Genomic DNA, 15,252 nt, shown 5'->3' with positions numbered 1-15,252 from the left:
GCTACAGTAGCAGACAAGGGGCAACATTTAACCACCAAAGACAAAGTAGGGATATATACAATAATGGAAATCAGGGGCATAGATGTAATCAGAAGGCATTGTTTTTCAAACGGGATGAATGAAATAGATGAGCACTACCACAGTATCACTTTGTGTATGTACCAGAAAAAAACCCACTAAGCCTGGTGGCAAAAACGTTGGCTTTAGTTACCACAGTTGAGCATCATTACCTCTTACCCAGTTTCCAAATGTAAGTCAATTCACAGGCCCAGAGACCTTTGATTGAAGTTGAGGCCTAGTCTTGAGAAGGCTGCACAAATCTTCCTCAGAAGCCTTCCCCAGAAGGACATGTAGCCATTTATTAGAGAGGCTATGCTTTGGGGAAAATACTCAGACCTTTCCTACTAATTCCTAGGGAGCCAGAATACACTTTGTGGCCCTCTAGTCATAATGGGAAATTATAGTAATTAGATAATAGATGGAATCTTAGCTCAGGTCTGACTCACAGGGGGCCCACATGTCAGCAGGTCTACGCTGTGCTTATTTCCCCATTTCCTTAATGTATGATTGGAGTCAACATTCTGGATGACTAGCAGAATCCCTATATTGGTTTTCTAAGTCATAGATTCAGGACCATCGTGATAGGAAAGCTAAGTAGAAGAACTTAGAACTTTTCCTCCTTCTAAGAGAGTAAATTAGAAATAATGCTGTATCCCCAAGGGAGTTGTTGAGATCAGTGCCACCATCACAGATTTGAAATAAGACTTGAGGTACCTATTACATCTCATTTAACTCACTTATTTGGCCTGTGCAGAAGTTGGATGAATCTTAGAGAATGAATGGACTATTACGAACTTAATCATTGGATGATTCCAAATGTGCTTACCGACCCAGATGTGGTATCTTTACTTGATATAATCAACACAGCCTCTGGCATTTAGTATGTAGCTATTGACTTGGTTAATTGCTTTTTCTCCATACCAATTTACAAGGAGCACCAAAGGCAATTTGCTTTTATCTAGCATGGCCAAGAGCCAGGTCAGTTCTCCTGTCCTAGAAATCTTAATTATCCCAACATCCACAAAATATCACATTGGTTTACTATGTTGATAATATTATGTTGACTGTATCTGATGAGCAGAAAGTAGCAAGTGCTTTAGATGTTTTAGTGAAGCATTTGCGAACCAGAGGGTAATGAGAATCACAAAAATTCGGGAGGGCTTCAGTAACATATCTGGGCATTCAGTTGTCACTCTACTTAATATACTTTTTTTTTTTTGAGGCAATATTTTCTTTCTTTTTTAAAAAAAAATATTACATTGAAGTTGTTAGATATGAAGTTTACTAGTCTTTAAGTAACAGAATATTAGGTGGGATTGTGACAGAATTTGATAAGTAATTCACATTGTCACAGTAATGGATACAATGGCTGTTGGTACTCTGCATCTCATTTTGAGGTTTCCTCTTTACTTGTAAGTAGGATGCTTGCATCTTGTTAGGTGGAATATGGAGTTGTTGCTATTGTACAGGAGTTCAAATGTGTGAGAAAGTGTGCAGATGGAAACTGAGTAGCTGAAAAGGTAGACAGTGCTGCTTATCAATTTATTGTCTCTCAGTTCCAAATTTATTCTCTTCTGCTCTGTAATAATGGAGGGACACTGGAAGGACACTGAAAGCAGAAGGTGCTTCCTTTCCTGGTTCCAGGGTGGCTTTCTGGTTAGGCTCTTTCTGGGCATAGTTGTCTTCTACTTTTCAGCCTCTACATAGTTTTCCCTAGTGTCAGGTAACTGCACAGCACATCTTTTTCTAGAGCTGCCACCACCCTGTACTTTCTTCAGAGCTTGACTTGAGCAGTAGTGTTGACCTGGAGTCATAGACATCATGGACCAGTTCCCTAGCCTTGGTCACCGCTCCCTGCACTCTGTTTAGCTTCATACATGTGCTGCACACTGGGGACCCCCAAAACTGGGTTTCTAGGTAACTTGCCCAAATTTTAACACAGGCACCAGTCTGCCACCATATCAACCCAGGCTATACATAAAAGTGCACTAGACTCCTGCAGAGGACAAGCTTCTTAGCTCCAGGTGCCATCAGCAGCCAGTAGCCAGCAGTTATCTTCAGCACCTAGCAAGTTCCAGTGTTTGACATTTATCTCTGAGTGGCTTCTTCTGGGACTCCAGAGGGCAGATTTTTTGGCAGGTCTCACTAGTGATACACTTGTGTCACTTTTGCACCATCAGGGGTCTGACACTGTGCTCTCTCCGTAGAGATCTCTGGATCTCAGCACTGATGAGGGGAGGGTTCTTCCTTGGGCCCCCATCTCAGCCTTGTGGGTAGTGGTCACCCCTTATATCTACTACTATGTTATTTAGAATTCTCTTTTACCCTCACTAACAAATTCCTTGTTACTCCAATCCTCTCTTAATAATAGATTAAACTTTCCTTTTTCAAATCACTATGTAGTTTCTGTCTCTTTACTAATCCAAGAGCCATCAACTATGTTTACAAGGTAAACAGACAGACAAATCTTTTAAAATTTGGTACTTCTGCCCAGGGGAAGTACTAGTTAAGTGGGTAATCTGTGGTACTACTCAAATTACTCCTCAAAATTCCTCTACTGTCTATATGCCATAAATAATCATATAGACTTTCACAGCTGCAGATTTATTCACAGTAGCAGGAGACGTATGTGAGCTCCCCTTCTCCACCATCCTACACTCCCCACAAAGGATAGTGTAGTTCCATAATTACTAGTTTGCTCCAAACTGTAAAGATAGAATTGGCTGGTCCACAAATCAAGATCCTGTCTATAACCTTTCACCTTCAAAGATAATATTGTTAATGGAGATGCTTATTTGACCAAGTTTAGCTGAGAATTTGGATGCTTGACCACACACCCTTTTCTGTATTAAAACCTGTGCCTCTGAGTTGTTGGAGGTCAACTCTGGCTTTTTGTCATATAACCAAGAGACACACTTTTGTTCAGAAAGTAATCCTGCTCTATGACAGTTGCATGCAGTTAGTTGTCTGCTGGTGGCATTTTCCAGCCAGCCAGCACAACAATACTTTGTCTTTAGCTGAGATCTTTGGAATATGTCTGCCTTCTCCTGTGAGGCAGCATGTAGCCATCTCCATGCGGTTTGCTTTGCATCAATGTTTGTCACCTGTCATATATCCACAAGTTACTTCCTGCTCAGAGGAATTGCTGGCGAGGATGTAGACACGGACTTAAGCATAATCAAAACTAACAAACCGCAATAGCAAGTCACCATGACATTTGATTTTACCAAAGAATACAAGCAAAAATGACTTCCTGCCACTCCTCCCTTCCCTAACCAGCAGATGAGGGCATTTAATAGAATTTCTGCCCAAGCACATAAAGTTTATTATTAGGGCAAGTTTTTTTTTTTTTTTATTCTTGTTTTGTTTTAAAAATTTGATTAGGAAATCTAGATGATAATGTGTGGCAATGATCCAATATACATTAATTTTGCAATATTGTCCTTTTCTTAATTTGCAATATATGCTACATTTTTGCTAATCTTTAGATTTTTGTGATTACCCTTAACTCTTTATAGCATGTTTTAATTCATGCTATAGCAAGCAAGTTTCATATACCAATTAGGCTTTGTGCCAGTTAAAGTCACCTGGAACTAGACCCTGAATCCCTGAGGATGTAAAATTTTATTGTCACAAATATAGGAATAAGAAATGGAAAGAACTACTTTCCTCTTTTTTATTAAATGTTATTTTCACGTGCAGTTATGAAATGTTCTGCTTTTCACTACTTTTCTACTTTGGAGGATTGCTTCAGTTGGAATTTTTAAGTTAAACTAATAACTAATGTTTTTGCAGTGTGTCTTTTTTACCTGGAAGGAACAAACAGACACTAAAAATGGATCTTATCTTGATCTTTTCCCATTTGAATCTACATTTAAACAACATCCTCAGGTGATTCATTGTCACACTAGAGTTTGAGAAACCATAGTCCACATAAGTGGAAGCCACAGCTTTGTGGTTAGGTTATTTTAATTTGTGGTATTTTACTTCTTTCTGTTCCTATAGAAATATGTTTTTGCCGCAATAATCATCCATCGATTTTAACCCAGTCTCAGATTGCTAGACTCATGCATATGGTTTTAGCCTTTTAAAATATCATTTTGTGGATATTTTTATTTATTATTAATACACTTTTGTAATATCTACATATAAAGTACCATATACATTGATATTTTTTAAGATCAGAGGGCTTCTGAATTTTAATTTTTTCCTAATTTTAGAAATTTAGAATTTAGAAGGTCTTTGAATTTAAATTATTTTTTTCTAGTTTTAAAAAAGATTTCATGGTATTCCTATCTCCTATGAATCTGATGTTCTATAATTAGCAAGTGACCATTTTAGATAGGTATATTTAAAGCTTTAGAAAGAGTTCAGTAAGAACAAGACCGTCATCTGCTAATCATTTTATATCTTGAATTTGCTGTTGGGCTGATTTATTGTTTTTTCATCTCTGAAACTTCTGAGTTTAATTGGAAGTTGTTGATTCTAGAAGAAATTTGTTTTGTTTCATTGGCTGTTTTCACATAGGTCTTCAAATTTGGTAAGTAGTGAGGTCTAGGAACATGATGTTATTCCCAGCAATGGGAATTAAGAATCCTGGTTTTCTTTAATCCATTCATTTATTGTGTTGGATAATGTATTTTATTGTTCAGAGTTTGTGTTTTTCCATCTTTTTGATGGGAATAAAATATGTAAAAAATTATTTTACAACACTAATTTGCAGTAGAACCAGTGTCTCGTTTATATCAGCAGTAATCTCTAAGCCTTTTCAAGAAACTTTGGGTCATTCTTGCTTTGGATTTAATCTCTTCATGTCAAAATAACTTTTTCTCATTTTCTATCAAGAATCTATTTTGAAAAACCTGTCTTTGGAATATTAGAAATTAATAGTGGGATTGCCTTTGGATAAATGTAGTCCTTTCCTTATGAGGTGCTAGTATTGATTTGCCCAAAGTCTTATGACCTACACCAGTGTAATTCTTAGTACTTGCTACCCTTTAGAATTATCTGGAGAGCCTAAAATAATGACAAAAACAGGACCAAGGCCCTGACCCTCAAACAGTTAAATCAAACTCTCTAGAGGGAAGGAAGCCTAAGGCACTCTTTTAAAAGAGCTTTCTGCTAATGTGTATCCAGAGTTGAAGACCACTCATAGAGACGCTTAATGTTGAGTGTAATTTCCATTAATGGAAGCCTGATACTGCATATTAGCAGCAAAGGACAAAAAAGTCATATAAAAAAGTCACATAAAAGTCCCTGGGAGATTTATGTTGGAATCTTCAAGTGATCAGCAATTAATAAAAGACGACTGTTCCCTTTTGAAATAATATGAAGAGAGGAAAGCATCATGTTCCTACTTTAGTAGACTCTGTCACTAAAAGATCTCAATCTTTTGATACTCTATTGTTAAAATCTACAATCTCATCTTCAATCTTTATTGCTAAAAATATGCTCTGAAAAGAGTTGTGTTCTTTTTTTCTTTTCTTTTCTTTTTTTTTTAACTCATTTGTCCAGAAAACCTTACCTGATATGAAGCTATTTGTAGTTCTTTCCTTAGGTTTTTCCCTTATCTCTTTACATTTAGAGTGTTAGTTTTTTTTTTTTTTTTTAAGGTCTACTTATTTATTTTAGAGAGAGCTGAGTGGGGTTAAGGACAGAGGGAGAGAGAGGCAGAGAGAGAGAGAATCCTCAAGCAGACTCGCTTCTGAGTGTGGAGCCTGATGTGGGACTCAACCGCAGGACCTGAGATTACAACCTGAGCTGAAATCATGTCAACTGTCAACCTGCCAAGCCACCCAGACACCCTTTAGAGTCTCAATTCTTGACTATTAAAGATCTTATTTCAGATAACTTCAGTTAAAAGCTTAGTAATTTAGATCAGACCTGAGTTTGAACACAGTTGGGAGAATGGTACCCTTCCACTTAAATGAATGGCATTGGCCAAGCCCCTTAATCTATTTGACTCTCATTGTTTGTCAGGAAAATAGGAATGACTTCACAAGATTGTTGGAAGACTAAATGAGAATCTGTGTGATGTTAAAGTATCAGGGACCTAGTCAACATTTAACAAAAGCGAATTATTGTTTATTATTTCTAATAATAAGCGAAATCCTGATCATTCTTTCCTTTTCCAGTCAACAAACATTTTTTGGGTGTTCACTGTGTCACCAACATTCTGGTAAGTGCCAGAAAAACAACCATGAATAGGGAGACACTGTATGCCCTTCATGAGTTTTCCTTTACTCCTTCATTGGAGATATCCTAAACTAAAACCTACTAATTGAGTGGCTTCCTTAGATAGACAAACACACAATGATAGATTATTGCCTTATTGATGAAGAACTTCTCTAGTTTATAATTTATTCCAAAACAAAAGACTTTCTTCCAACTACCTCATTAGTTCTATCCTTCTTTCTCATTTACCACCCTACCCACAAATATGATTTCTGGCATATAATGTTTTGGGAAAACCATCACTGTTAGAGAAGTAACTGGTCCTGTCATCTCCCTTTATACTTTCCTTGGATCCTTTCTTGCTTTATGTGTTGTTAAAACATCCAAAGGAGACCAGCTCATTCCTTCTCAAATTCCTGATCTAGCTTACGTTTGGCGGCTCAGGATATCCAGTATCACTAGAAGCACTGGAGAAGGGGATTTTTGGTGATCAACTCAGGGATAGGAAGGAGGATGAACATAGGTTGATTTTATATCTATTTATCAAGCTGTAGTTAAAGAAAGGTGATCAGATAGTATTTCATAGGTGACCATTATCCTATGAAGCCTCAACTATTGCCTGTTCTTATCTCCCTAGAACCTCTTAGATTAGATTGTTGCCCTATTCGTCTGAATGTGCCCTAAATCCTAAACCTAGATCTTCGAGGCATGACTGTAACTAGTCTAGTGGATTCTCTGCCAGGGTTCATTCCTGGTTTTGCACTAAAGCCCATTGGACCAGCTCTAGTGCAGTTTACTTTTAAAGATGAACCAACTGTGAAATAAATAACATCTTTCAAGGATAAACTGCAAGCTGTAAAATCTATATTCACTTGACATGGATGCTTTATCTATTAACCTGTTTTCCCTTGATTGCCTCGATTTTGTTTTCATATTCCCTGATCTTTCTTTCCAGTTTATCCTTTTTCCTGTCACCCCTTAAATGTAGCTATTTCTCTGGTCTCCATTATATACTGCAGGTGAACTCTTCTGTACCCCAAGACTGACTCCCTAGAGTCATCTCTGGCACAGAGCTTTTCCGTGATTTTCAGTCCTATATATCTTTTTACTCATGAGAACTCACCTTGAGAGTCCTAGCAGCACCTCAAATTTGTTTCCCAAAGTGAACAAATTATCTCTTTAATTCCTACTCCAAGTCTACTCTCCTTCCTATATTCCCTGCCTTTGTTAATGTCATCACTGTAGCCACCCATTTCCTATTCTTTCCTTTCTCTCACCAAGTGCTGTTTGATTCTACTTCCTGGACTCCTGAATTAGTCCTCTCTATCCTTCCTACTTTCCTCATTTCTTTGGTCACCTTTACTGGTACTGAGAAGCCTGTGATTTATCTAAAGCATAAATATGATTATGATTCTTCCTCAAAATTATCCAGTTCCGGACAGGCCAGGTGGTTCAGCGGTTTAGCGCCACCTTCAGCCCAGGGCCTGATCCTGGAGACCCGGGATCGAGTCCCACGTCAGGCTCCCTGCATGGAGCCTGCTTCTCCCTCTGCCTGTGTCTCTGCCTCTGTCTGTGTGTCTCTCATGAATAAATAAATAAAATCTTTTAAAAATTAAAAAAAAATCTTTAAAAAAAATTATCCAGTTCCTCCCACTCAGAACAAAATTGGCAGATTCCAAACTCACTTTGTGTGCTGGTCTTTGACTTCCTGCCTTTTCCCCTCCTGCTGTGTCCTATCTTCCACTTCTGCTGTACTCAAGGACTGCCCATGTCTTGTCTTGCTTTTATGTCTTTGTATCCATCATTCATTCTCTTCTCTGCTTTCTTGTCCACCTGTCTAAAAATTGCTTATCTTTCAATTTTGCTCACAGATGTTATCTTTGGGAAAATTTCCCCGGGATTTTTCCTTAGTTTCCGTATTGCTTTCATAGTCTTACATCTCAGCACATGTCACACTGTTTTGTGGTTGCATGTCGACATGCCATATTTCATACTAGTCTCTGGTCCTTGAAAGCAAGAGCTATCTTTAATTTGGTAGCCAGAGCCTAGCACAACGTTTGGTAAACAAGAAATTACACGGCAGCAATTGGGTGGTTCTGAAACTATGTATTATGGCTTTAAATAATGTAAAAAGCTTACCATGTCATTTTAATTCTTATATGAGGCTCTTAAGGTAACCAAAACTCAGAAATATTGGAATCTCATTTTTATGAGCAACATACATTGTAATTGAGTTATTCTTTGAAGTCAAAATGCTTATTCCATACATATATATATATGTATCTTTCCAATTAGGAATAGTATATAGAACTAACTATTCAAGTTCTGCCTGTTTTATTTAGCTTAAAATGTCTTACTAAAGGCCAGAGAATCCATCTTAGAACTTGGCTTTTTAATTTTAAATTTAGCAATACGAGAGAAACTGAATAAAGTGTCAAACGTAATTTTCACTTCTATAAATTAAATTTGCCTTAAAATATGTTTAGAATTTAAGGAAAAGGGCATGTTCCTTCCCCTCTGCCTCTGCAAATTTGAGTATAATGGTGCATGGTATAAATTATATGCTGAAACCCCTTCATATTACAATTTTGAAAACATCATGAAGAAGTTCAGCCTTCACTGTGACTCAGGCTATCATCAATGTTCTCTTTTTTCTTTTCCTTTCTTTCTCTTCTGGTGGCCCAAATTGGAGTTTAATCAACATGTTACTCTGTTCTTAGGGTCAACTGCAAGCAGTATTTTATTAAACTAAGTACTGCTTTTGTAACTCAGTGATTTCTGTTGCCTCTTTAGTGTCACATCAAGTAAAGTTTAGTGCTGTCTTCTTTTTGCTATTAGATTTTGTATTTGTGTGGCCTATTGCAAATAGCTGTGGTATAAGAACGCGATAGATGCTCTTAATTTTCTAGTCTTTATTGGTTCTGTCAGGATTCACAAGTGTAATCAGGTGAACAAATTTGAAGCATGCCAGTTTACTTGTTGGTGAAGCTGCTTTATAATCTTAACTGGTTTAGTTGGAGTAAAGGTTTATAAATTGTTTATAAAAACAATTACATGCCTATCATGTAGTAGATATTAGCCACAATTTACAAGGTATTTTTTCCTGGAGATAAATCTCTAATAATTTATAGCTTCAATAGATTATAGCTAATAACAGCAAATATGTTCTTTCTTCTAAAAGTGTAATTTTCTTGAGGGCAAAATATCTTTGTATTTTTGTTAACCATAAGAGTACATTGTTTATAGCTTATGTTTAGTTGTTGGTTGAGTGAATGAGTTGAGCCATGCCTATAGGAATGAATAGCTACTAATGCCATTTATCATTTCTGTTTATAGGTATTGCCATTTAATGAAATCTTCTTGCCAGCAAATCTATGATAAAAAAATATAAGTAACAGAGGAAACTATAACTGTTATTTGTCAAGTGGCAAGCTTTTAATGCCAGAATGACTCACATAAAGCGACTAGTAAAATTACATCTTAAAAGACATTATCATAAAAAGTTCTGGAAGCTTGGTACAGTAATTTTTTTCTTTATAATATTTTTGATTTTAATGCAAAGAGAAGTAAGTATTCAATATTCCAAAGAGGAATCAAAGATGGAAAGAAATATAAACAAAAACAAGATGTTTGATTTCATGCTAGAAGCTGTAAACAATATTAAAGATGCAATGCCAAAAATGCAAATAGGAGCACCTGTCAGGCAAAACATTGATGCTGGTGAGAGACCCTGTTTGCAAGGATACTATACAGCAGCAGAATTGAAACCGGTTCTTGACCGCCCACCTCAGGATTCTAATGCACCTGGTGCTTCTGGTAAAGCATTCAAGACAACCAATTTAAGTGTTGAAGAGCAGAAGGAAAAAGAACGTGGAGAAACAAAACACTGTTTTAATGCTTTTGCAAGTGACAGGATTTCTTTACACCGAGATCTTGGACCAGACACTCGACCTCCTGAGTATGTTCAAGAATATTCATTGTTTACTGTTTAACATTAGGGTTTCAGGGGAGGGGCATCAACTAAGGAGTTTGCTTGTTCTTCAGCCATTCTGAGGCAAAATAACAACAACTGCTGTTTAATTATGTTTTGCTTATTATTGAGGCTATCCATATCTATTCTTGGTGAGGCATTGCAAATGTGAAAAGTTGTTACCTTACAAATTAGAAAACTAAATTTTAAATCTGACTTTTGTGGAACCACAAAAAAAATCCTTTATCTTAAATGCTTTAGTTTTCTAATCTATTAAGAAGGGTATATGGGACCGGTTTTACAGGGAATGTGGGAGGCAGAGGAGCTATTTCTATTCCTCTGTATATTGCTATAGAATAAATAGAGATGTTTAAAAAGTGCCAAGACTTTGGAGCTGTATTTCAGAATGCCCTGTAGCCTTTTGTAACCTTTCTTTTAAGGAACAGTGTTGTTAAATTGCTAATTCAATGATGATTTTTTTTTCTCTATAGATTTTTGTGTGGTATCATATGTATAGAATTGTCTCCCTTTACCTTCTGAGAGCCCAGCATTGCTTTTTATGTCACTCTATTTACATGTCATCTCAAGTACACAGTATCTTTACTGCAGTTTCCCTCCAGATCCTACTGTACTGTCCAAAATGTTAACCATTTCGTTATCTTTGAGGTAGTGTTCAAATGCTCTATTTGATTCAAATAGCTAATTGATTCAAACCACCTGTTGATTTGTTGAAAGTGTAAGACTGTAAGCAAGCGAAGCTTACACATTTGCTTTCTGATCATGATAGAATTATATTTGGAAGTGAACCTGACTTAATAGACGTAAGTCTATGGCCTCACTCATATTTTTCTAGATTTATGATCATGAATACTTGTTCCAACTATTAATCTCTCAGTTCTGAAGTTGTGTGGATTAGAATTCTGTCTCTCTATCCTAATCTGTGTGATTCAAGGTTAAGATGCTCATCATTTTCAAATGAATGTGTGAAGAAACAAGTGAATGTCCATAAAATATTCTACCTTTATAATAAGGCACAGAATAGTTCCGTTCTTATGTTAATAGTTTAAAATGCAGGATTGCATTTGACTGATTTGGGAAGAGGTCTTGACTGAAAAGCAATCCACATCACTAGTCAAGAAGCATAATTTTTATTCTTTGACATGACAGTCCCTGTCAGTTCAAGATATGTTTTTTTTTTTCCCAATATAACATCAAGGAGCTACAATAATACTCAGTAATGAAATCATTGTAAGTGAAAAACAACTAAGCACTTAAAGAACCTTTTTTGGATAGGAATTAGATACCTAGAACTGTGAAGAATTGATGAAGATTTAACACTTTCTTACTTTAAATTTAACTTATATCAGCAAGGAACACATTTTCGGAAGAATTGCTGATCTTTTCCATGCTCATTAAAAATTTAGATCCGGGATCCCTGGGTGGCGCAGCGGTTTGGCGCCTGCCTTTGGCCCAGGGCGCGATCCTGGAGACCCGGGATCAAATCCCATATCAGGCTCCTGATGCATGGAGCCTGCTTCTCCCTCTGCCTGTGTCTCTGTGCCTCTCTCTCTCTCTCTGTGACTATCATAGGTAAATAAATTAAAAAAAAAAATTAAAAATTTAGATCCAAGGGCTCCCTGGGTGGCTCAGCGGTTTAGCACCTTCGGCCCAGGGCGTGGTCCTGGAGACAGGTATGGAGTCCCACATCAGGTTCCCTGCATGGAAACTGCTTCCTCTCTGCCTGTGTCTCTGCCTCTCTCTCTCTGTGTCTCTCATGAATAAATAAATAAAATCTTTACAATATATATATAGATCCAGAGTCTCCTAAACTCAGATGGTCATACAATTGATAATTTAAAGCACATATCTATATGCTAAATTTTACAAATGGTTTGACTGGGAATATGCAGTCAATTTGGCAAGTTATTTAATTTCACTACTTTAAATGACATGTGGAACAATTTCTAAAGCATAAGTTTAACATGCTTTTTTTGTTTCAGAATAATTGGAGTTTATGAAATCATACTGTGCAATTTTATTATCACTTGCATTGATGATACAACATGACACGTTTACTTGGTATTAGTAGTTATCAGTTAAGCAGATAACTCCTAGCCTAAACTGAAGGAAAGCCTTGCAAGATTAAAGTGATCACATTTTATTTATGTGAATTTTTGTGAATTTTTATATTTAAAATTTCAAAACTTTTTGTAATTCTTGATTAATATATTAATTAGTCACACAAATAAATATTGAGGAAATTTTTTTAATCCCAAAACTCCCTTCTGAAAATGCTTATAAGACAATAAATCATAAGGGTTTTTTTTTTTCTAAAGGAAAATAGCGAAAATAGCATGGAATTTTTTATAATTTTAACTTTTAGTTTATGTTGATTTGTAGACCTTTATGTTTTAAAAATACAAGCTTATCGATAGTTGTTTCCTTCTAATTGTGAGTCAAGAATAATTATGAGCAAGTTTGCGTTTGGACTTTATTTCTAATTGGTAATTTATCCAAAATTCAATTTAAAATAAATAATTTGCTTTCATTTGTCAGTGAGGATGAATGTGATTATTTGCTTCTGTCTATGTATGTATATTTGAAATCAGTGAAGGCATGAGAGAGCAAAATCACTTTCGCTCGTAGCCTTCCTCTCCTTTTCTTACTTAGCAGTGTTGACACACACTGTTAATACTTTATCGTCAATCTAATTCCTTTTTTATCACTACAAACATCCCACCCTAAAGACCTCTCCTCAGAAGAGGATCTGACACACATTCAAACTGAAGTATGGCTATGAAAGTGACTACTGAGAGTTTGTAGGATATCTTTCTTAGGGTGGCTTTCCCAGGCCTCTGGTACCATACTGGGGGCTCTGGTTTCACCATTGACCCTCACAGAGCATTTGAAGTGTGCAAGGCTCTTATCTCCGTAAGTGAATTATTTACTTCCTTATCTTTGGGTTTGAATAGCACTGTTTGATTGTTCACACACTATATTTGAGGTGCCTTTTGACTGTGTGGAAGGATTTTATACTGTCATCTAAAATTGTACAACCATTTATGATTGTACTTAAAGAACTTAAAGATAATTATTTTATTTATTTATCTTTACCATAGACCACACATATTTTATGTCCCAGGGTTACTCTGGTTTGACAGTGTTGTGAAGCCCTCTACTATATGTTGTATCTTTTGATCTTCACCTCAACTCGGTAGGCAAGGGACTGTGGTCAGCTTCAGTCTCAAAGGCTGGAGACTGTACAGATCCACCCACACCCAAAGGCTTCATGTGAAGATTATTTTCATTGAGGAAGAAATTATAAAAATGAATTTAAGATCAATTTGTAACTAATGTGGTTAACAAATGTGTAGTACCATTAATCAGTCAAAAACTACTTACAGTCTCTATTCTTAGGCCCATCAGTGTTTCGTAGGGCAACAGGATCACAAGACTTTTAACACAGATTTAGGATTTTTTTTAAAGATTGTATTTATTTATTCATGACAGACACAGAAAGAGAGACAGAGACATAGGCAGAGGGAGAAGCAGGTTCCCTATGGGGAACCTGATGCGGGACTTGATCCTATGACCCCAGGATCACAACCCGAGCCAAAGGCAGACGCTCAAACACTGAGCCACTCAAGCACCCGGATTTAGGATTTTTATTTAAAATTCCTAAGTTTAGTATTTTGAAATGCTAGGTCTTATTTAGTAAACTATAGATTAGATTATTGGAGCAAAATTTTTAAAACAGCATGGCATATGGCATATGGTAGCAACTTAGTAAGTCTTGCTGAATCATGAGCATCATAAAAATTAGATTATATGGTAAGCCATTTTTTCCCTTTTGGTTCCAGTATAGATTAAATAAATTGATTTTTAAAACTTGAAAAATATTACATACTTAAGAAAATAAGAATCTCTGCAAAGGTAAATAGTCATTTAATAAAGTTGCACTGTTTATAAAATTGCAAGTAATAAGAAAAATGGAGGATTTTTACAGGGAAGGAGAAAAACTTCGTTTTTATTTGAGCAATTACAAGTATTTGCCATTTTTACAGGTTGTCTCACCCATAGGTTATTTTCCTTTTTTAAAAATGCTATTTTAGAATTATACTGTTGAGAAAACTTACAATAGCATATTTTGATTCTTGACATGTAATCTACATCAGTGGACATGAACTCTGTGTAAAAAATTTTGATCTATTTACATTTATATAGCATTAAGATCAGCTTACATGGAAAAAAAAAGTTATCCACTATTGTTCCTAAGATGATAAAGTTTGAATGATAGAACGATAGAATCATTCCTAGAATGATAATTTTAGTAATGACACAGCTGTGAAATAAAGTAATAAAATTCATAATTGTTCTTCTACTTCTTTGACTTCTAGATGTATTGAACAAAAATTTAAGCGCTGTCCTCCCCTGCCTACCACCAGTGTCATAATAGTTTTTCACAATGAAGCCTGGTCCACGCTGCTCAGAACTGTCCACAGTGTGCTTTATTCTTCTCCTGCCATACTGCTGAAGGAAATCATTTTGGTGGATGATGCTAGTGTAGATGGTAAGAAAGCACATGCAAATGAGATGGTGTCCCAAGTAAATCCATGGGATTTTGTCCAAAGTCTGTTTTATTATATTGTACTCTCTGTACACCACCTCAGAACTTAAATATAACACCTTGAATGGTAGGTATGATGGATGAAAGTAGAATCTAAGGGGGTCCATATTTAAATATTTCAGAGTTCAGAAATGTTCGAAGTACCATAATTCATAACCCAATGTAAGACTTTTATCGTAAGGCGTAGTGGTTAAGAATACAAACTTGAGCCCTGAGTCAGGCTGCGTTGGTTTGAATCCCAGTTCTGCTCTTGACCAGGTATGTAACTTGGGTAAATTACATAATCCCTCTATGCCTCAGTTTCTTTATCTGTAAAATGTGGGAAATGCCGTATTTCTTCAAATTTATTATATAATACATCATTAGTTTATTTACCACTTGAATAAAAAACCCTCACAGCCAATTAAACTAAGATGCCATT

General features: G+C 36.1%; 1 protein-coding gene across 3 annotated transcripts in view; it reads left to right on the top strand.

The window, feature by feature from the left end:
* The window catches only part of GALNT3 (polypeptide N-acetylgalactosaminyltransferase 3), a 43,673-nt gene that overhangs the window by 10,748 nt on the left and 17,673 nt on the right, over nucleotides 1-15,252 (top strand). For all 3 annotated transcript variants that reach the window (XR_007408623.1, XM_035698438.2, XM_025470999.3), the window contains exons 2-3: nucleotides 9,571-10,192; nucleotides 14,602-14,774. Coding sequence is in view for 2 of the 3 variants with exons in the window: in XM_035698438.2 (XP_035554331.1) it covers nucleotides 9,681-10,192; nucleotides 14,602-14,774 (685 nt within the window). In the remaining variant the exon portion in view is untranslated. The remainder of the gene's footprint in view (nucleotides 1-9,570; nucleotides 10,193-14,601; nucleotides 14,775-15,252) is intronic.

This window comes from Canis lupus, chromosome 36 (assembly GCF_003254725.2).
Source record: "Canis lupus dingo isolate Sandy chromosome 36, ASM325472v2, whole genome shotgun sequence".
Lineage (NCBI taxonomy): Eukaryota > Metazoa > Chordata > Mammalia > Carnivora > Canidae > Canis > Canis lupus.
Note: the sequence above shows the minus strand (reverse complement) of the source record. Positions and strands in the feature narration are given on the sequence as shown.